Source organism: Terrapene carolina, unplaced genomic scaffold (assembly GCF_002925995.2).
Source record: "Terrapene carolina triunguis isolate 2854851 unplaced genomic scaffold, T_m_triunguis-2.0 Scaffold62, whole genome shotgun sequence".
Taxonomy (NCBI): Eukaryota; Metazoa; Chordata; order Testudines; family Emydidae; genus Terrapene; species Terrapene triunguis.
The window spans coordinates 8,167,703-8,190,601 of NW_020664413.1; the positions used below are offsets into that span (position 1 = coordinate 8,167,703).

At 44.6% G+C, this 22,899-nt stretch overlaps 1 protein-coding gene across 1 annotated transcript; it reads left to right on the forward strand.

The window, feature by feature from the left end:
* Positions 1 to 4,699: 4,699 nt before the first annotated feature.
* TSN (translin) lies at positions 4,700 to 14,826 on the forward strand. The gene is made up of 6 exons (XM_024197592.3): positions 4,700 to 4,916; positions 5,122 to 5,215; positions 10,651 to 10,747; positions 11,751 to 11,866; positions 12,599 to 12,678; positions 13,174 to 14,826. Exons 1-6 carry the CDS (start codon positions 4,851 to 4,853, stop codon positions 13,408 to 13,410), a joined length of 690 nt encoding a protein of 229 aa, XP_024053360.1. The 5' UTR covers positions 4,700 to 4,850; the 3' UTR covers positions 13,411 to 14,826.
* Positions 14,827 to 22,899: the final 8,073 nt, after the last annotated feature.

A 22,899-nucleotide genomic window follows, 5' to 3' on the forward strand; every position in this document is an offset into this window, starting at 1 on the left:
TGTGTGTGGGGGGGCCACCCCAGAGCCCAGATACCTGCATCCCCCAGAGCCCAGCTGTGGGGCACCCCCTTCCCCCAGAGCCTTTACTCCCCCTAGCTTCTTTACGGTCCTGCCCTTCCTCACCCTTTGCCAGAGCCAGGTCTCCCGGGCCCTCTCTCATTGTATGGGGAGATTTTGGAGGACCAGTTAAAGGCCAGGGACCGCTACTGATAGTGTAATATTGATTATCATACTTGTTGCTAACAGCAGCCAAACTTCTGGGCCTTTTTGGAGGCCTGTGCAGCCTTAGCATGACTAAGCCAGGAGGACTCAGCCTCTTGCTCAACCTTTGTCTGACTCTCCACCCCACTCTCATGAAGTCTCTGTTGAACATGCTGGGGTCTGTGTTTTAGGAGAAAAACAAGAAGCTTGTCTATATTTGCCTTCTGGGATGTGTCTGTCAGGGCCTCAAGGCATGCAGACCCTGCAGGAATACATCTGCCTAATTAACAAAGAGTCCTGTGGCATCTTATACACTAACAGACGTATTGGAGCATAAGCTTTCGTGGGTGAATACCCACTTCGTCAGACGCATGATTGTCTGCCTAATTAGTAATCTGAGGAAACCTCTTGCTTAGCTTTTGAAACTGCTTTCCTAACAAGGTTTTTGATTGTTGTTTCTGTTGTCTACTAACAAGATAAATAAGGGGAGAGAGGTTTGGTCTCTTTGGGATCACTTCATGGACTAGGGCCCTCAACAATAGCTGAAAGACAGGCCAATCCAATGGCTCCCACTGTACCACTCAAGAGCCACACCAAACTTCAGTAATTATTGAGGGTTGGGGTGTGTTTTACTAACCTGTTGTGGATGTGTGTAAGTGCTTGAAACTAAATAAAGTATAGCTTTAAGTGAGAGCACTCTTGTATTGCAGGGGTTCCCAAACTGGGGTTCGTGAACCCCTGGGGGTTCACAAAATGTTACAGGGGGTTCTCGGGAAAAAATTCCCTAATGGCAGACAGAACTGTCCCTAGGTACCTCAGGCAGCACGGGGCCAGCAGCCCGGAGCCCCTGAACTTCCAAGAGCTAAGCAGATCAAAGCAAGCCTATCTATCACACTGAGGAGATTTAAACTTCAAGACTCCTTATAAGGAAAAGAAAGGGAGGTGGATATTTTTTGCTGTTTTTAAAATGAAATAGGCAGCTAGTGTTTTTAAAATTATTATGAAGAACAAGTTTAAGCTTTGTTGTAACGTGCGTTGTTTGCCTGGACTGCTCAAGACCTGAATGCTTCTGTAGGAGGAAGTCTTTGAGTTGGCTTCTTAAATACCTTCATGCTGTTTCATCTGATACTTCTTGATGAAACATAGGAGCCTTGTCTTATAACAGGCTTATTCAAAGCGATACAAGCTAGAAAAGTGAGATCTTGGAAGAGTGTTGCCGTTTTCATAATGTAATAAAAATACTGTAATGATAGATAATAAATAGTATGTAATAAGCATGTCATAAAAACAAATTGTGTATTTCCAAGATCACTGCTTTTATAATTTATACTCAGGTAAAGGAGAAAATCCCTGGAAATATTCATTTTTAGGAGGGGGTTCGCGAGACTTGACATTTTCGTGAAAGGGGTTCACAGGTTGTTAAAGTTTGGGAACCACTGTTGTATTGTACTGTTTGTGCCAGCCATCTATTGGTCGGATGGCCATGTCTCCATTGATTTATTTCCTGACACCACCTCACACAGAGTAAGTTACCAAGAGCTTTGGATTGAAACAACTCTGGGTAACACCATCCCTGGATGGATGAGGATCAAGCCAGGCAGCCAAAGCATGGAGCGCCTCCATCCCCTGGATGAAAGCCGGTGAGCTGGGCTCTGTAGAGTCCAGCGGCCCCTAGTGGCAGCCACCAGCTCTGCAGAATTCCCCCAGGAGTAAAATATGTCTGAGGATCTGGGCCATATAGACTTCTATGGGGACAGAAGGAGGCCCCTACAGAGTTTCCTTAGCAAAACTTTTGTCTGATGCCTACAAAAATGCTGACAACAGTCAGGCTGCTGCTGTGCTAATCACGCTGACTAGTATCATCCAATTTACTTGTATTTCCCCTTCTGTCTGTATCCATCTCTTGTCTTGTCTTGAAGTTGTAAGCTCCTTGGGCATAGACTGTCTTTTTGTTCCGTTTGTACAACACCAGGTACAATGTGGTCCTGGTCCACGACTAGAGCTCCTAGGCACTATGGTAATATAAATAATAATTAATAATTTGTTCAGTAAAATAGAGATTTCAGTTGTTTGAGTTTTGATAGAATATATGTGAGTAGGTCCTATATGTTCCCTTAATTCTGAGTGGGTTGGAGAAAGAACTCATAAACAGCTGCCCTCCCAACCCTTCACCCCAAAGTGGAAAGAAATTGAGACCCCATGCTCTTTCTGCCCCTGCCCTGCCTCGTTGGGGGGTGAAGAGAGATCCAGTGAGGCTGCTGCCTCCAATCAACCTGATAGAGGAGCACGCCCCACCCACCCTTCACCCCAAGCCCTCTGGACCTTTTCGTCAGGCTCCTGCCCCGTGGACCCAAACGGCCTCCCCTTCACCCCTTCACTGTGAGCCTTGCAGCCGGTTCGTTTCCAGACCGCGCTGAGGAAACATCTATACATGCTCCTGCTCCACACCCTTCACTTCCTCACCCTTGCATCCCGCCCTGACACAAAGTGGCGGGACCTCCTGCCACCTCTGGAGGGTGAGGAGCCCCTGTGTGCCAGCCTATATTCCACCCGAGGCCTGCCGGGGATATCAGTTGGCGGCTCCTTCACAGGGCCGTGAGCACAGAAGTGTACTTGGCGCGGTTCACCCCTGTCCCAGACACCTGACCCTTCTGTGGCGTGAGGGAGACCCTGGCGCACGTTTATCTGGAGTGCGCCAGGTTGCAGCCCCTATTCCAGTTCCTCTTAGATATCCTGTTACGTTTTTGGTTGCACTTTTCTCCTCACCTTCCTATCTACGCACTCCCTATCCGTGGCCCCACAAAGTCACGGGACCTCCTAGTCAACCTCCTCCTGGCCCTGGCTAAAATGGCCATTTATAAAACCAGAGAGAGGAGGTTGGCCGACGGGGTCTCCTGTGACTGTGGGGCCTATTTCCGATCCTCCATCCGCTCACGCATCCGAGCAGAGTTCCTCTGGGCAGCGTCCACTGGCTCCCTTGACGCCTTCGAGGAGCAGTGGGCACTGTCCGGGGTTCTCTCTCGGTGTCCCCGTCAGGTTCCCTTCGTTTGACCCTTTGATTGCACTTCTGTCCCTGTTATTTCATTAGTTGTCCCCTGGAATCACTTGGCTTCCAGGTCCTGTAGATCCTCCCCTTAGGCTGGGGGGAGGTCCTTTAGCAGAGGGCGGGCTTCCACTTCCTGGATCCCAAGAGGATCAACCTGATAGAGGGGGTGAGAGACTTGTAAGCCACCCCCATTGGCTTATTTGTCCCAGCCCCCAAACCAAGTGAGGGGAGTTAAGACATGAATGGCTGTCCTCACCAAGCATGAATAGTCTCTGTGAGCTGCTGTCCCCTGCAGCTTTGGAGTGGGGGTGAAGAGAGACCCCCTGAACTACTGTCCTCCCCAAACCTGGAGGAGTGGGTGAAGAGCTATTGCTCCCGCCTCCCGCCATAGGGGAGATGGTGAAGACATCCCACAAGCTTCCAAAAATGGGGGGTTGCACAAGTGCTGGGGAAGGGGGTTTCAGAATGAAACGCTGGGGGCTGATTAAAGACAACGTGGGTTCTGCATGGGGGGGGTGCAGGGCCGTAGCAACAAAGAACGTGGCCCCCTCCGAACATATTTCCGGGCGGGGCCCCTTACAATGCAGAAACTGGAATGCGGTATTTATTTTGCCACTTTTAGGGGCCCCTTCCTTGCGGGGCCCCCTCCGGTCGGAGGGTACAGAGGGCGCTCACTACGCCTCTGGGGGGGGGGGTGAACTGAAATGCTTCTGCTGTGGGGAGATCAGGCCAAGATGGAGGAGCCCCGCGAGGTTCCCTTCCCTGCCCCTCCTCCCCCTCTCTGGGCAGTAGGGTGACCAGATGTCCCAATGTTATAGGGACAGTCCCGCTATTTGGGGCTTTTTCTTATCTAGGTGCCCCCAACCCCCCACCCGCTATCGGGTCACCCTGCTGGGCAGCTCTCCAGCTGCTTGTGACGGGATGGGAAGCCGGCCAGTAACACAAACATCCCCCGCTTCTTTGAGGATGCTGGGGGGGGGGTCACCCCCCTTCTCCCCACGGCCGAGCTTTGCCCGCTCCAGAGCGCGGGGGAGGGGGGAGCAGTCAAGGACACCCCCCACAGGGTAAGAAAGGCAGCGGGCAGAGAGGCGCGCACTGCGCCTGCGCACGCTGGCCCGGGGGGCCTACCCCACTGCCTGTCCGAAATGGCTCACGCGGCCCCCTGCAGGCTGAACTCGCTCTGCAGCCAACTTTCGTTTGCCTCGAGGGGTGAGTGTCAGCTCTGCGCCAGGAGCGTAGAAGGACCCAGACGGCGGCCGGCAGCCAGGCAGTGACTAGGGCACCCTGGTGCTCGGAGTGTGGAAACCCTCGCTCAGAAGAAGGGGTCCCGACGCGGAATGTAGAGGCCCGCTGCGTGGCAGTAGCAGGGCGATGGTAGCGGGCCCGGCACTAGGAAGGGCAGCAGCTCTGCGCCGCGGCTGTGGAAGGACCCCTGAGCCTGTGCCGCGCGCGCGCATGTGGCGCCTGCGCCCTGCGTGTTGGAAGGTCCCTGAGCAGCGGTTGCGGCCCCGGCTGGGAGCGGGAGAGGCGGGTCGGAGGCAGCGCTGGGAGCGGCCCAGCCCCTGGGTGGCGGCTCCCTGCGTGCCCGGCCTGGCGGCGCGCCATGTCGGTCAGCGAGATGTTCATCACCCTGCAGGGGGTCCTCACCGCCGACCAGGACATCCGAGAGGTCAGGGCCGGGCCGGCGGGGCGGGGCGGGGCGGGGGCTGGGGGGGGGGAGGGACGGGGTGTGCGCGCGGCGGGGCGGGCTACCGTCGCACGCGGCTATAGGGATCAGGGTGTCGCCAGGGCTCCGAGGGGGGCGGGCCTGGGGGTTTCTGGGCGGGAGTTTCTTCCTCCATCCCATGCCCTGACGTGTTGCCGTCGACTTGCAGGAGATCAGGAAAGTGGTTCAGACCCTGGAACAGACGGCGCGGGAGATCTTAACGCTGCTGCAGGGGGTTCACCAAGGCGCTGGATTTCAGGACAGTAAGTCACTTGTGACTGGTAATGATGTCACAGCCGGAAGACAGCATCTGCCCCAAATCCTTACATTCTAAGGATACAAAGGGTCAGGGAAAGAAGGGATGCTATCAAACACTTATATATAATCTTTTGTTAAACACACCAACTTTCCTTGACTATACTGTCAACCTGCCTATTGTTAGTCGAGCAATTTCTTTTCAGCAAGACCCTCCACATCTGAAACAAAGCAAAAGCTGCTGGGGGGAAAACACCTGACGAAAACTGAATCCCCCCACCACTGTTGCTGAGAATGGAATCTGAGACCTACTGTGACACTTCCCAGGGGTTATGGGGCACTTCGCTTCCACCTGCCCTTAGCATGTGGAAGCATGTGCCTACTGTGGGTCAGCTCCCCAAGTCCATTGGCCATAGGCAACACAAGCACTCCCCTCTAGGCCTTGCAGGCCCATTCTGCCTTCTTATACCATAAGAACATAGGAATGGCCATACTGGGTCAGACCAAAGGTCCATCTAGCCCAGTATTCTGTCTTCTGACAGTGGCCAGTGCCAGGTGCTCCCGAGGGAATGAACAGAACAAGTAATCATCAAGTGATCCATTCTCTGTCGCCCATTCCCAGCTTCTGGCAAACAGAGGCTAGGGACACCATTCCTGCCCATCCTGGCTAATAGCCATACTTTCCAGCTTGAGGTGTAGAGGCATCCTTAAAAATCTGCTCTAACTGAACCAAAAGTTTTGGATTTGGTGCAGGACTTAATAACGTGAGGCAGGATGGCTAGAAACAAATACTTTGATTTGTCATATGTCAGAGGGCTAGTGACTCTCCATGCTCTACCCTCATTCTCCTTCCTGCTCAACCTGTGTAGACTTTCCCTGCTTTGTTCTGTACCCTATTTCCTCTTAAGGTAAGCCTACGCTACAGCCCCTACAGCAGCACAGCCGTGGGGCTGCAGCTGTGCCACCATAGTGTAGGCTCTCCCTACAGCAACAGAAAGGGGTTTTCTATCAATGTAAGTAATCCATTTCTCTGAGAAGCATTAGCTAGATCTATCGCAGAATCCTTCTGTTGGTCTAGACCAGGGGTCGTCAACCTTTCAGAAGTGGTGTGCCGAGTCTTCATTTATTCACTCTAATTTAAGGTTTTGCGTGCTAGGCATACATTTTAATGTTTTTAGAAGGTCTCTTTCTATAAGTCTAATATATAACTAAACTATTGTTGTATGTAAAGTAAATAAGGTTTTTAAAATGTTTCAGAAGCTTCATTTAAAATTAAATTAAAATGCAGAACCCCCCGGACCGGTTGCCAGGACCCGGGCAGTGTGAGTGCCACTGAAAATCAGTTCGCGTGCTGCCTTTGGCATGCGTGCCATGGGTTGCCTACCCCTGGTCTAGACACAGCCATGCTGGGGGTTAAGTTGACCTAACTACAGTGCTCAGGGTGTAAAATTTTTCACAGGCCTGAGCAATTTAGCTAGGTCAACCTAAGTTTTTAGGTATAGACCTGGCCTTAGTCTAGGAGACTTACTTCACCATTTGATTCTCTTTTCCCTTTATTCCTCCCAGTTTATAGTTGCTGAAGGACCAAGTTTTCTAGCTAATGAAGTTACATGACCTAGACTCCTTGGGTTAGGAGTTGAACAGATAATTACTGCTCTGTCAGTCTGACATCAATCCTGGTCAAAATAATGGAACAGCTGATATGGGACTTCTTTAATAAAGAATTAAAGAAGGTTAATATTAATGCCAATCAACATGGATTTCTGGAAAACAGAACCTATCAAACTACCTTGATATTTCTTTTGATGTGATTACAAGCTTGGCTGATAAAAGTAATAGTGTTGATGCAATATACATAGACTTCTGTAAAGCAGTTAACTTGGTATTGCACGACATTTTGATGGAGACTGGAATGATACAAAATCAATATGGCACACATTAAATGGAATAAATACTGGCTAAATGATAGGTCTCAAACAGACAGTCATCACTGAGCCAGTGTGTTTCTAATGGGGTCGGTTCTTGTCAGTAGACTATTTACATTTTTTGTCAATGACCTGGAAGAAAACATAAAATCATTACTGAAAGTTTGTTGTTGACCCAGACATTGGGGGAGTGGTAAAAGAGTGGACAGGTCACTGATAGAGTGACCTGGATTGCTTGATGAATTGGGCAGTAGCAAACATGCATTTCAGTATGGCCAAATGTAAGGGCATTCATCTAGGAACAAAGAACATAGGGCATTCCTACAGATATGGGATTCCATCCTGGAAAGCAGTGACAACTTCGCGGTCATGGTGGATCATCAGATGAACGTGAGCTCCCAGTGTAATGCTGTGACCAAAGGGCTAATGTGGTCTTTGGATGCATAAATGGGAATGTCTAGTAAGAGTAGAGAGGTTTATCCTATATTTGGCACTACTGCTTCTGCTGCTAGACTACTGTGTCCAGTTCTGGTGTCTGCATTCAAGAAGGATATTGATAAATTTGAGAGGGTTCAGAGAAAAGCTATGAGAATGATTAAAGGATTGGAAAACAAGTCTCCTTATAGTGGAGCTCAATCTGTTTATCTTATCTAAGAAGCTTGTGATCTGGTGACCCCATAATCTATGAGTACTTACATGGGGAACAAAAATTTGGTGTTAGAGGGCTCTTCAATCTAGTAGCCAAACATATAACAAGAGCCAATAGCTGGACACTGAAGATGGACAAACTCAGACTAGAAATAAGACGCAAAGCTTTAACAGCAAGGGTGGTTAACAACTTGACAAGGGATGTGTTGGATTCTCCATCACCGTAAATTTTTAAATCAAGATTGGATGTCTTTTTGTAAAAGATCTGCTCTAGCTTGAACAGGAATTAATTGAGGAAAGTCCTATGGCCTGTGTTATACAGGAGGTCAGACTTGATGATCAAAATGGTTCATTCTGGGTTTATAATCTATGAATCATGAAAGATCATATCTTCCCCCAAGATGCTGTTTGAACATTAAATGCAACAAGCTGTGTCATCTTGAATTGTATTGGAATGCTTCCTTGTAACCCCTGTTTTGGTGGGTAAGAAGAAATTGGCTATCATCTAACCACCAATTATTTGTGCAGATTACCTTAATTGATATCAGAGCTGTAGACTCAACATTAGCTTCAACCTGGCAGTGATTTGACCCTCCTTGTATCCGCTGTTTGGCTGGAACCTAAATATATTGATTAGCACAGAGATTGATACAGACCTTTTATTTGAGGGACTGATAGTTAAACAAGACTGCTGTCTTCCCCAATTTTTTATTATGTAGACTTTATAAGGAATTATTGGTTTATTTGATGTGTTTTATTCAGCCTCGTAACTGATTTGATATTAACCCACTTTCTTGTAATTTATTTTTTGTTTAGTTAATGGTATGTGTAAAATAGGAAACCTTGTTTGGATGTTTCCTCCCCAAATGTCAGGGTTCCAAACCTCAGGAGTCCCCGAAGTCAGTAAGAGTCAATTCTGTGACTCACCTACTTATGGGCCATAGAATTGCCCCTATAGGCCTCCCATAACTGGTGCCTGAACTGCTGCAACGCTATTGGTTTTTAAGGGAAATTGACTTGTGCATTGATCATAACTTGGTGAACTGTGTGTATTCCAGAGCCCTTGAGGGTCTGCTGTGGTGGATATCAACCTAAAGGCTGACACATTCCCCATAAGTGTGTACTCCTCACAAACAATATGAGATCTCATCCAGCAAGAAATGCTGTTCTCCCTCCATTGGTCTCTGACCAGAATTTATAGAGCTGGGGTAAAAGGCACTGATGCTCTTGGACTCTGGCAGGCACGGTACTGCATGTGCTGTGGGACTGCTATGGCTAAAGAACTTCCCTTGCACTCCAAGTGCGGGTACTGCCATACATAGCTATTCATACCAGGGTGAGCTTGGCCTTGTGGCTCAGGCATTGGACTGGGACTTTGGAGAACTGGATTCACCTCTCAGCTCTGCCACACAGCTCGTTTGTGGCCTTGAAGCTGTCTGTGCCTCGTTCCTCATTGGAAAGTGGGCATAATACATCCCTGCCTCTCACAGGTGCTGTAAGAAGCCACAGCATTTTCAGGTCTCTGTCATGACTTAAAACCTCCCAGAATTCAACGTGCCTGCACATAGAGTACTGGACTTCTGAACTTTGGGCAGCCGTAGAAAGGGTGGCATACAAAAGACTTGGATTTGAACAATTTAAAAGCATAGAGATTGAGGTTTTTCAAAGGTAAAGAAGAGATTTTAACCATTAACTTCAAAGGGAGTTGTGTGGCTCTGGTCCCAAGGATTTGAAAATCTGAACCAGCGTCTTCATTCCTTGATACAGAGGTTTATTGTTGATCATGTCTGTCTTCTGCTTTATGTGCTCTTCATTATTGCATGCTCTGTCAATCACCCCACTTTCTCTTCTTCCTTTGTCCTGCTGTTAATTCTTTTCCTTCTCTGTGGGCACTGCATGCTCTCTTCAGATTGATTGCACGGTCATGTAAAATCCAGTACAAGCTCTTAATTATGGGACTGTGGTGAAAAAGGTATTCGTGTAATGTGCATTTCCCCTAAAGGGGAGATTGTTACACTTTCATCTCTCCCTGCCTCATAGCCACTATAGTCTGTCATCACTTTTGCTGTTTTTCAGCATGTAAAAAAACCCAAACTTTTTGAGGACCTCTTTTTTTTTTTTTTTTTTTTTTTTTTTTTGTTATTATATTTTTTTATTATTATGTATAAGAAAAGCTGAAATAAGACTGTTACATTGGTTGTAGCAAAACAAAACATTGCTGTATGGTTTTCTGTTAAGGTGTATTTGATATCTATAGGTGGCAGTGGTTAGTGGATAAATGAGCCTGAAACCTTACTTTTCTAAATAGGGGCTTAAAATCCTGCTGATTGTGAGTGGTAATCTTATAGGTAACGATGGTTTGAAACATAATTCATTCAGATGTATATAAAACAGAAGGGGCTACTGGAAAACATAGATCCAACCCCAGCTATTATGCATTGTAATAATATTTCTTTTTATCTAGTAGTGAGTTATTGGATTTGGAACAGAAAGAAAAGTAGATCTCTCATCGTTGAATAGTCAATTAATTTGCATGCTATTGCTGATCTGGGTCTGTGATGTGACTGAGACTTAATGATGACCAGTGATTCCTAAATAAATATGGAGTGACTATTTTCATGTAACTTGGAACTGTGGACTAGTGGTTGGAGTTCAGGTCTGAGAGCCAGACCTCCTGAGTTCTCTTCATTGCTCTGCCACTGACTCCTGGTGTGACCTTGTTCAAGTCGCTTAGCCTGTTTGCTGCACTGATGTGTAAACATGAGTGTGCTGATTGGAGAACTTTAAGTAGCGTTATGTACATTCACAGGATTCTTTTGCAAAAATTAGTTTAGACACTTCCTAAATGTTGCACTGTTTCTTTTTTTCAGTACCAAAGAAGTGTCAGAAGGCCCGGGAACACTTTGGTGCAGTCAAAACACAGCTAGCATCTCTGAAGACCAAGTTTCCAGCTGATCAGTACTACAGGTCTGTAAGATTGCAAATAACCATACTGATGACAGTTTTGATATTCTAAATGGGTTTTACACACTTTAAGTTAAAAGGATTCTGTGAAGGTGTGATAGGCCCCAACATTTTTTTTCTACCCTACAAATTAAGGGTAGCATTGGTTGACACTTTTTTCATGAATCAAAAATGGCTATTTGACCAAACTTTTTGGTAAAATTGTTCAGCTTTCAAAAAAAAAAATGTTTTTTCCTTACTAGAATCATTTTTTGAAAGTTGAAAATTTTCATTTTCTATTTTTTTGAAGACTTTCTGACAGAAATAATTGGGCTTTGCTTTGAGTAGCTCTAATTAAGGGCCTGATTTTCAGAGGCGTTGAGCACTCACACCTCCATTCACTTCAATTAGTTGTTAGTACTGTTGCATTTCTGAAAACTAAGCTCCAAATCTGTCATGAAACATACATCTGATATTGGGAATTATTCCCAAATGAGGCAGTCCTCTTTGGCTCTTGTTTGCTTTCCCTGCCAGTAGGGGACTTCTCTGAAGTACTCTTCTCAGAGTAGGAATCTTGTCAGTTAAATCCATTGCCAGCTCACATGAGGTTAGCCATTACAAAGGATTAGAGAGAGGAGGTGAACCCTCCAACAGGTTATCTTGCATCTTGTACATCTCTGTTGATCATCTCGCACTGAGCACCTTGAGTTGTTCAGGTTGCCAAACCCACAAGCTCAGACTGACACACTAAACCCATATTTGTGGGGTGGAATTCTTTTCATTGTCAAGGAAGCCATTGTTTGTATCAAAATATAACTTTTGGATCGGTAACTGTGAAACTTCAGTTCTGTCAATCTTGGCAGTGTGTCCAACTGAAGAGCACTGCTGAAAGTAAACATGCAGCACACATAGGATAAGGTAGACTAGATATTTAATACTTTCAGTCTTTAATTTTCAGTCCTTTCTAATGTAAGTTGTAAAAATGTCTTGAATGAATTTTTTCACCTCATTGTGTGTTTTAATATAGATTTCACGAACACTGGAGGTTTGTGCTACAGCGCTTGGTGTTTCTGGCAGCATTTGTTGTCTACTTGGAGACAGAAACATTAGTGACTCGAGAAGCGGTTACAGAAATACTTGGAAGTAAGTTCATATTAATTAAACTGGATAAAGTTGTGAAGTTCTTAAATTTAGTGGTTTGCAGAGACATGGCAAGGTGCAAAATGCCAGATTGGTCAGCAGAGTTAGATTTAATTTCCTATGGAATGAACAGATTAAATACCAGCAGAAATTTATCTTCATAAAGATGCAAACCAGACTACGAAAAGTTTTAATCTGGGAAAAATAAAGACTCTCTTGCTTAATGTGGCAGTTTAGGAAATTGTTTACTCCTAAGGATACTTGACAAAACCATGTGAAATTAAATTTGCCTAGGATGTTGTCTTTGTTTGTCTGTTTTTTCCCTCCCACTACTTTTGTTTTAAATGTTAAATAAGAAGTTAGCATAGTTAATGTTTTGGAGCTATAACTCTGCACAGAGCAGAGGATGTTTAAAAAAAAAAAAAATTCAGGAGCCTAAAAGTTTTACAACAGAAAACTCTCGTACTTCTGTGATCCTGTTGGATCAAGTGTAGGGTATTGTCTCATAGGTAGGGGACATGTCCGATATTAAACCAACATGGGAGCCAAGTCAAAAGGCTGGAAAAGAGCAGTAATTACGTTATATGTGGGGAAACAACTGACTTCTATATTGCCATCGGATTTCTTATGTTTGAAATGTCTTCTGTAGCTGACTTGAAATAAAGACATTTCTAACTTGTTGCTTGTATTCAGGTATGATATTGATTCAGATTGCAACTCTGTTTTTCACCTTAGTTGAGGCTGATCGAGAGAGAGGTTTTCACCTGGACATTGAAGACTACCTCTCTGGGATTCTGACTCTTGCCAGTGAGTTGGTAAGTAAAAGATATTGACACAAATGGATAGCTAGTGTGAAACCAACCAAAAATGAATGGCCAGTAGCTTGTTTTCCAGACCCTGCATTTGGGGAGGGTAGAAGTTACATTGCATAATGCCCTGGTGTTGAACTCTTAGCTAACTGGACTTTCCAGCTACTATGAAATGCTAAGGTAGCAACTAGGAATGAACCTCAGAAAGGGAAGAACTAAGTGCCTACTTCAACTTAATCCTGTCCAGATTCAAATCAGTGCCTTGATTGAAAGCGAGGATTCTCGTTACACAAGAAACCATTCTATATGATGAGTATAATTAGTCTGATTACCATACATTGATGCTTCTTCATTCAGTAAACTGACAGGAAAAGCATGTTTGGCTGTAGAGACAGATTAAGGTAGGTGACCTCTGTCTTCAGAAGGATTTGAGAGATCTGACTTGGCAGTTGCATGTGTAGTCAACCTTCTTCCATACCATCTGACTTGTTTCCCCCGCAGTCTAGGCTGGCAGTGAACAGTGTCACCGCAGGTGACTATTCTCGTCCTCTTCGCATCTCCACCTTCATTAACGAGCTGGATTCTGGCTTCCGTCTCCTCAATCTGAAAAATGACTCCTTGAGGAAGCGCTATGATGGCTTGAAGTACGACGTCAAGAAAATTGAGGAAGTGGTTTATGACTTGTCAATCCGAGGACTCAATAAGGAAGCAGCGAGTGATGCTGGGGGAGAGAAATAGAAGCTGCTGTTCTAGCAGCATCACGGATTACCTCAGATGGTTGCCAGTGAGGGAGGTGTGTTAGCAAAGCCCTCCTGCCGTAGTTTAGAAGAACCACAAGCTGAAAAATGCTCTCTATTTTCTTACCAAATGTGTAGTACGGGTGTTAGAACGCAAAACGTTTTGTAAAATCATGTCTAGGGAAGGGCAGCAGGCTTTCTGTTTCCAGTGAAGTTATTCTGTCATAAACACACATCACTGTTCTGTGTACCATAGCAATAGCTGTCAAGAGCTTCCTGCAGCTGAAATTCCCGCTTAGTTCCGTGGAGTCACTTCAGCTCCACCGCTGTATTGTTCTGGCAGTGACGTGCTTCAGCTTTCTGTGCCCACACATCCTCAAAGGTGTGTGCGTGGGATGCAGCTTAACGCAAATATGACATGGCATTTTGAGAGACAGTGTGTAGCTATTAGTTCCTTTTTTAAAAAAACACTGATCTTCATTGACAATTTTTTTTTGTAATTTCCACCCACTTTAGTAACTTGACTAGCAGAGACTTGTATAGCAGTTTACTGGTTACAGCATATCAAAAACACTAAACTGCAAAATTAGGCTAAGCAGCTCATGTAGACATATCACTGGGAATCAGTCTTTTCCATATAACTTTGGCATATCATGCCCAGGCATCTCAGTATTATTTTTTAAATGACGAGATTTTTGTTACCAGAAGGACAGCCGGCTGTTTCTCAGAAATGTCTGCTTTCGCTTGTTGGTATTGTTCGTTACTGTGGGTAAACAATGTTGAATTTTAAAGTGAATCATTTTATTTTGAGCACTCTACATAATTACCTTTCCAACTATCAGACTTTCTAGCACATGCATGCTAAGGAACACCTGATAAAATGCAGGCATCTTTTGGGTTCTGAGTACTTTGTTCCTGAATAGGCCAAAAGTTCTGTTTTTTTTTTTTAAGATCCCAGGTAGTTAGTTCATGTAATAAAATGTTTGTATCTTAAGAAAAGGGAAAAATTAACTTCGTCTAGTTTGCATATGAGATTTTTATACCCCAAAAACCTGTTTTTTTCATTATGTCAACATGCAGATTCACACATCACACAGCGTGTTTATACCCCTTTCCTAAAGGCATGTATTTGAATTTTACAAACTTTTTTTACCATTTTGTGTAATGTCCTAGTTTTTCTTCTTTAAATATAATTTGTCTAGGATAAGAACTGTTTTCAAAGGATACAAATACCACTTGTTGAATATAAACAAGCAAAATTACAAGCAGTTGTTGAAATTCCTGTGAATCTTTTAGTTTGTAAAAGTTTTTGTAGTTAGCTGTTAAAGCTTGTTTTAAAAAAATCATTGGGAGAAACAAGTTTCTTTGTTATCTTGACCAATAAAAGCTGTTCTTTGACTTCGTGTCCATCTGGTAATTCTGTCTCTTGCCTGATGTTTGTTAATGTCACCGCTTTTCATCCTGCAGTCCAGCCTGAGGAGTTTTTAATACAAATTCACCCTGCCACTTTAAAATTGGTTGATTAACATACGATTCCAGTGCATTAGCTGGGAAACTGGATCGGCCACCTGGGATCAAGGAGGAGTGAAGATTAAACTGTGAACATATAGAACCTACCCAGAATGTGTGTTTGGGATTCTGTTGTGTGGGGACTTGAACACTGAGGTTCTGTCTTCGGTACTTATGTGGCCTCTGTTATTGTGGTACCTGAGTGCCTCACAATCTTTAATGTATTTATCCTCATATGAGATAGGGAACTGATATTACTGCCATTTTATAGCTGGGAAACTGAGGTACAGAGATTGTCACTTGCCTAAGATCACACAATAAGCCTGGGGGAGTGGGGAATTGAAACCAGGTCTCCTTACTTTGCCAGTAGCACCCTAACCACTGGACCATGCTTCCTCTCAAAGCTGCCGCAAGCAGCAGAAGTTCAACTCCCTCTCTTGACCACACCCATCCCACCAACATTCTCTGTCTTCAGGAGGGATCTTTCCAATGTGGTGCTCCTGGGGCTAGATAACTAATAACCCTCCCCTGGGTCTCCAGGTGTCTGGGGAGCAGGAAGGGGAACACTGGGTAGCCTCTCTCTCCCCTAGCAAGATCATTCTAGGCCACCAAGTATGGGCTGCATTCTTCATTCTAAATGCTTGTCTTGGTGAGTGGATAGGGTGTAGGAAGCAGCACAGTTTACTCAGCAGCCTGCAGCAGGGAGCACAGAGGAAAATGTTCCTGCTGCAGCAGCTTCTTGAAAGATCCCGGGGGCAGAAAAGCCCCATAAGCTTTAGAGCAGTAACAAGGAAACCTCTGGAGTTGTAGCTGCATGCAAAAAAACCTTGGGCTTCTCTTCCCTAGCATTTGGTGCCAAAGAAAAGGGTATGTTTCTGCCCCAGAGCTGCATGTGTTGTCTTGCCAGCTGCCACTGGCTTAGGAACAGGGGAAATAAAATTCCCCTGAAAGACTCAGTTTGGGGGAGGGAGTGGCCTGTAACTGATGGTCTCTGCTCCAAAGATCATGTTGGTATGCGGAAGCCACTTAGCCCAGGAGCATGGTGAGAGGCAGTTCTTCCCTGAAGCCTGCAAAAATATAGCAAGGTCAAGTGTGTTTTTGATGATCTGATTCATGATGAACCTTCAAACAAATCTGTAATGAAAGTAATAATTCTTATTTGGTCTTGAATACCCTCCCCACTACACACTGTCAGCTGAAAGGGGCAGTGAGTCAGAATAGAGGCTGACTCAACAGCCACCAAAGGTATTTTCTGAAGCATATGCCAGAGTTCATATTCCAGAGAGAGGTCTCCAGGGTAACCTTTCCATGCTTTGTGTTTTGCCCTCCTCTTCCTAAGGTCGCTCCTCCGCCTCTCCCTTGCCTCAGTATAAAGGGCCGTTCAAGTTGATTGTGTGCAGTAGAAAAACAAGCAGTGACTCAGTCCTCGGGGAGAGTGAAAGTGCTGGCCTAAGAGCCAAGGCTTCCAGCTGTTGTTAAAAGCTTTCAGGAAATAGGGTGAACAGGAGCACGGGGGGGTGCAGTGGCTATGGAAGCCAGAAGGGCTGTCTTGGTTAGTTTCAACTCCATCTGTTGCAGCTAGTAGATTTCAAGTGAAGCTGCTGGAAAGTTAGACAATTGTAACTTTTCCCCCCACTGATCTCACTTCTGATAGACTTGCCCTGAGTTCCCTGTGTGGACAAATAACTTGCCTTGCCCATGCTGCTAAAAGATGGTTCTGCACAGAAGGGTAACACACAGGCCCTTTCAGCTGGGAGAGTGACTATGGGCTAGGTACGTTAGCAGGGATGGAAAGTAACTGCATCAGATCCCCAGGACATTCGCCCAGACTTTGACTCTTAAGGCACCAACGTATTCCATTTCCTTTCATTAAGGTGCTGCCTGCAGCTAGATACTGGGGCTTAATAGAGAGCTAAAAGAAGAGTTGTCTGGAGACCAGAGCAGCTTGTTGGGCTGGATTTATGGCTGTGGGCAGGTGTGTGGTTTTTTGAAGCAATGAGCCTATTGTGCTGTCTAATATCTCCCCTAGCTTGTGTTCAGGACCAGGCACTAATTAATTGAGGACAGTGTCTGTAATTGCAGGTTCCCTTGCCTCTCATTTGGTTCTCTCTGCTTATTAAGGACAATTAAAACTCTTGCACTGGGGGTTTGCTAGGAGACTTGTTGCTGTGTTATTTCCTGAAGCAAGATTTCTGACTGAATAAAATAGCAGCATCCTCCCTTTTAAAAGAGCAAATGACACTGCTAAGAATGGTCCATTTCTGAAAGAACAGACAATATCCTGAATGTTGCTATGCAGATTGTCACACCTCTGAGAAGTTGTTTAAAGGGCTTGAGAAGCTTGGAACACACGTTATCTGCACGATTGACTTGTATTCATCCTGCTCCCTAATGCTTATAATAGCTTTTTGTCCAGGTTTCTGAAATACTTGTGCTATATTTTCCCCATATCTGTAATCTCCAAGGCTGTTGAGTAAGTCACACTGCACATGATGCTGAATTAGTTCATACGTCCCTGCAGATGGATGGTCCAGATTTGGCTTTATAAAGTGTCTAGCAAGAATGGAAAATCTACTGCCTTGTTAATTGTGATGAGTCTTTCATCTTCCTTGCTTTGTGTACTCGCTACATAGAATTGAAACATTCAATACCCTGGAAATTAGTCCATACGGAGATTCCCTTTCAACAGCTGTAAATTAAAAGCAGATGAGCAGCTGAGTATACAGAGGATCCATTAAAGGCAAATAATGTTTAAAACATAACGAGACCCTGTCAAGTTAGACAGGCTCCACAATTGAGCTGTTGGTTGTTGCAGACTGTCCTAGACAAAGACATGTAGCTCCATGACTATAAGCTTTTTAGTATAGTGATTCAGTCCTTATATGGTTGTACAGTACCGAGCACATTGTTTCTGCTCAAAAAATAATATCCATATGAGTCTACAGTGCATTGTTTCTGCTCAGTAAATAATAATATACCCATGATCTGTTATTGGGCTTCTTAACGGGAGCCTCCATTTGTCTTGTCTAGAGGGAATGTGCCTGTTTTACTAAGAACTGGGCAGAATGGACTTTTCCCATGAAATCTAGAAATATCTGGAATCTGACAAATGTTGATATCGAAGCAGTTGCACAGAGTAAGATCAACAGGACTTGCACTAGCTGGCAGGCTTTGTCTAGTTAAGGTGAAAGCCTCTTCTGAAATGGTTCGTTCTCTCAGTCTCGGAGAACTGAGACGTCTCAATTTAAAGACACCCAGTTATTCAAACAGCCACTATTAAGAACATAAGAACGGCCATGCTGGGTCAGCCAATGGTCCAGTATCCAGTCTTCCGACAGTGGCCAATGCCAGGTGCTTCAGAGGGAATGAACAGAGCAGGTGATCATCAAGTGATCCATCCCATCACCCATTCCCAGCTTCTGCCAAACAAAGGCTAGGGACGCCGTCCCTGTTGGGTTTGATTTCCAGTTTGCTGTGGAGCAAAATGATCAGATCAGAAAAAACTCTTAAAGTCTTACAGGGTGTAGAGCTTTTTCCAACAGTGGAAGTCAAAGCTGTTAGATTTGTTTATAGTGAAATCAAGTATTGGACAGTCGGGCGCTATTCGGATCACTAAACTCATGTCTTTTCTTAAGAGAACTGCCACTGGAGGCAATGAAATGAAGGAAGAGTCTGGAGAGAAGATGAACCTGCCAGCATCCTGTTGCTTTCTCCTGTGTATGGGGTCTGACAGTTTCAGACTGATGTCGTTGTGGCTCTATTGAGAGTTCTTGGCACTTCAGAAAAATCTTTAACCAGCACATGGTGGGCTCAGGCTGCCAATTTATTTGTTAAAAAACACCCCCATCAAGAAACACATGAAAGAAAAGCACTGAGCGATTCACCAAACATTTTGCCGGTGCCTTTGGGAACATACAAATTATTGCCTAACTGAACTTTAAATAATGGAAAGGATCAGGCTACCATTGAAGAGGAGCAAGGGGCATTCTGCCCAATATCCATCGTCACAATACTATAATTTGCATCAGCAGCACCGGTTCAGTCTACTCCCTGCTGCTTTCCAGCTGAAGGAGCGAGATGCAAATCATCCTTTCTGCAAAATGAGAAGGAAAGGAGTTAAGGATGGTGTTTGAGAATAGGACGCTAGCAAATTCTGTTAGACAGACAGGGCCTTTTCCTTCACATTGCAGCCCTGACTCAAGCTATTGCATTGACTAGTCTTGGTGAAGAAGGGGGCACTGGCATTTCCAAGGGCCACAGGCACTCATGTACAGATACCTTGTCACCTGCAAGGACAGAACCCAGAGCAAGCCTCTAGCGCTTAAATTGAGAGGTATGTGCACAATCGTCGTCGGAGCTGAAGCCACCTTCAATGCTATCAGCATCTAAAGCTTTGTCCCATAGTGGCAAAAGAGCAGAGGGTCCCAGAGCATAGCCTTGGGTTTTTAATGAATTACTGGAAATCACTATCCTGTCATCTGGAAACATTCTGTCTTCTATCACCTCAAAATCAAGCCAACCTGACTGCAGAATATATGGAAACTCGGGGTTAGACAGAGCTGTCTGGTCAATTATAAAGTGTTAATGCTACTAGGAGCTATGTTCTCTAGATCATTTCTTCTGTATAGGACTGTCCAATGCAATTGTATCTTTCTTAATGTGAAATTAATAGCAGCACTAAAACAAGAAACTTTAAAGCTTAATAGTTGGGGTGAGGAAAGAATGGAGAAAATGTTTCTGCTCTATTGTGAGCACCAGCAGAGCTACATTGGGTCCACAAGAGAATAAGAAGCACTGAAAGTGGAAGATGTGTCCACCTATCCTGGGGCATGTGTTTGGCATGTGTGAGGAGGTCTCAGGAAATTCCCCTCGCCCCCCAAACAAAATGAACCGTGAAAGCAATTCTTGGAGGGCACAGGCAACTCAGAGAAATGTGTGTGGGTCAACAAAAGATACTGTCCTGTAGACAAATATTTCAGCTGTTGCTCTCCGGATCAGTTTTCAGGGTGCAAAGTAACATCTCAGCAGCTGCTGTAGAAATCCTCAGAGCTGGATAATCACTGGTTCTGCAGAATCATTTAGCTCAGCAGTAACCAGACTTTGTAAGACTGAAGGCTGCACTAGCAACTTCTCGGGACCTTGAGGGGTACCTTAATCTGCATATGTATTTACATAATTGATCAAAGGATAAATACACAAGTGTATTTTCTTGGGCATGGACCTTCTTGGATGAATTAACAGTAATATCTTGTTGGATGTGCTCAAAGTGCTTGCAATCCCTCCCAGCTAGATGTCATCCACACACTTTATAACATACACTCCACTCCATTATTCAAGTTGCTAATGAAAATATTGAATAGTACCAGGACAGACTGCTGCAGGGTCCTACTAGATACATCCTCCCAGTTTGACAGTGAACCATTGATGATGATTCTCTGAATACAGTTTTTCAAACAGTTGTACACCTACCTGATTGTAATTTCATCTAGACCACGTGTCCCCAGTTTGCTTTTGAGAATGTCACGTGGGACAGTGTCAAAAGCCTTACAAAAGTCCAGACGTACGTCGTTTCCCCCTCCCCAGTAGGCCAGTAACCCCATCAAAGAAGGACATTAGATTGGTCTGGTAAGTTTTGTTCTTGACAAATCCATGTTGGCTGTTATTTATCACCCTATTATTCTCCAGGTTTGAACAAACTGATTGTTTAATAATTTGTCCAGTATCTTTCCAGGCATTGAAGTTAGGCTGACTGGTCTATAATTCACCGTGTCCTCCTTTCCCCCCTTTTAAAAAATAGGTGCTATGTTTGCTCTTCTCTAGTCCTATGAGGTTTCATCTGTCATCCATGAGTTCTCAAAGATAATCGCTAATGGTTCAGAGATTGCTTCAGTTCCTTAATACTCGGGTGAATTTCAGCAGGCCCTGCCAACTTGAATACATCTATCTTATCTAAATATTCTTTAGCCTGTTCTTTTCCCTATTCTACCTGGAGATCTTTCTTCCTTGTTGTTTATTTTAATTGTGTTAATCATCTGGTTACAATTAACATTTTTATTGACAACTGAAGCAAAAAAACCAATAAACATTTCAGCCTTCTTTCTATGTGTCATCTGTGACAAAGTTCCTCCTCTGTCTTGGTGGGTCCTGCGCTTATTGGCGGATTTTCTTGCCTCAGAGATTCACCATGCGGGTTGGGGAACAGCCCAGAGGCCTTCCCCTCTGGAAGAACCCACAGTCCAGGTCAATTGGGAGGTTTGGGGGGAACCCGGGCCCGCCCTCTACTTCGGGTTCCAGCCCAGGGCCCTGTGGACTGCAGCTGTCTATAGTGCCTCCTGTAACAGCCGCATGACAGCTACAACTCCCTGGGCTACTTCCCCATGGCCTCCTCCAAACACCTTCCTTATTCTCACCACAGGACCTTCCTCCTGGTGTCTGATAACACTTATGCTCCTCAGTCCTCCAGCAGCACACCCTCTCACTCTCAGCTCCTTGCACCTCTTGCTCCCAGCTCCTCACACTCGCACCACAAACTGAAGTGAGCTCCTTTTAAAACCCAGGTGCCCTGATTAGCCGGCCTTAATTGATTCTAGCAGCTTCTTCCTAATTGGCTCCAGGTGTCCTAATTAGCCTGCCTGCCTTAACTGGTTCTAGCAGGTTCCTGATTACTCTAGTGCAGCCCCTGCTCTGGTCACTCAGGGAACAGAAAACTACTCATCCAGTGACCAGTATATTTGCCCTCTACCAGACTCCTGTACCCCACTGGTCTGGGTCTGTCATGTGTCCTTTATTTGGTCTTCTTCCCCATTAACTAATGGACCGACGCTTACCTTCAGCTTTCTCTTACTTCTAATGTGTTTATTGAACCTCTTTGCCTTTTATGTCCCTTGCTAGGTGTACCTCATTTTGTGCCTTAGCCTTTCTCATTTTGTCCCTACCAGCTTGCGCTATTCTTTTATACTCATCCTTAGCAATTTGTCCTGATTTCCACTTTTTGTATGATTCTTTTTTGATTTTCAGGTCATTAAAGAGTTCCTGATGGAGCCATGTTAGTTTCTTACTATTCTTCCTTTCTTTCCTCTATGTTGGGATAATTGGCAGTTGTGCCTTTAATATTGTCTCTTTTAGAAATTGCCAGCTGTCCTCAACTCCTTTTTCCTTTAGAGATCCTTCCAGTGGGACCATACCTATCAATTCTCTGAGTTTGAGGAAATCTGCTTTTTTTTATGTCCATTTTCTGTATTTTGCTGCTCTCTCTTTCCTTTCCTTTCTTTAGAATTATGAACTCTATCATTTTGTGGTCATTTTCACCAAAGCTGCCTTCTACCTTCATATTCTCAATCAGTTCCTCCCTATTAGTCAGAATCAATCTAAAATAGTCCTTCCCCAGTGTCAGAGTCTACACTGATGTCAGGTTGTCTCGTAAGGATTAGGGGAACATGGCTACTGAGCCCAGAAGAAGTTGTGTGTTACACCAACTACATTTCCCATAAACCCACTTGGACTCGCCTCTAAATTTTGTTCAGTGAGCACAAACAACAGCGTTGTGTGCTTCCCTGTTCACCTTCATGCTATCTGCAATCAATGAAATTCTAACCCTAGAAAACAAGTGGACCCAAAAATAAACAAAACACCCATCTAGAGTCATTGAAACATAATTATTAAAACATTTTATGTTGTTAAACTACAGTACAATGTAAACTGTTTCTTTTTTAAACTTTTGAAATACACTAGATTACATCTTTAAATAATCACAGACTTTAAAGTTCACTAGAAGTGGTAACAGACCCTTATTTACAGGCCCACAGTTCTGAAATATTTCAGATGTATCATTATTTTCCAGTCTTCTGGCATGTCTTTAAGCCGGTTAAAAACCTGATGATTTTAAATGTAGGGGATATTGCTCTTCCACAGTGTTCTACAGGTATTTTGGGGAGAGAGAGAATGCTGTGTACATTTCTTCTGCTTTTTGGGTTTGTTACAT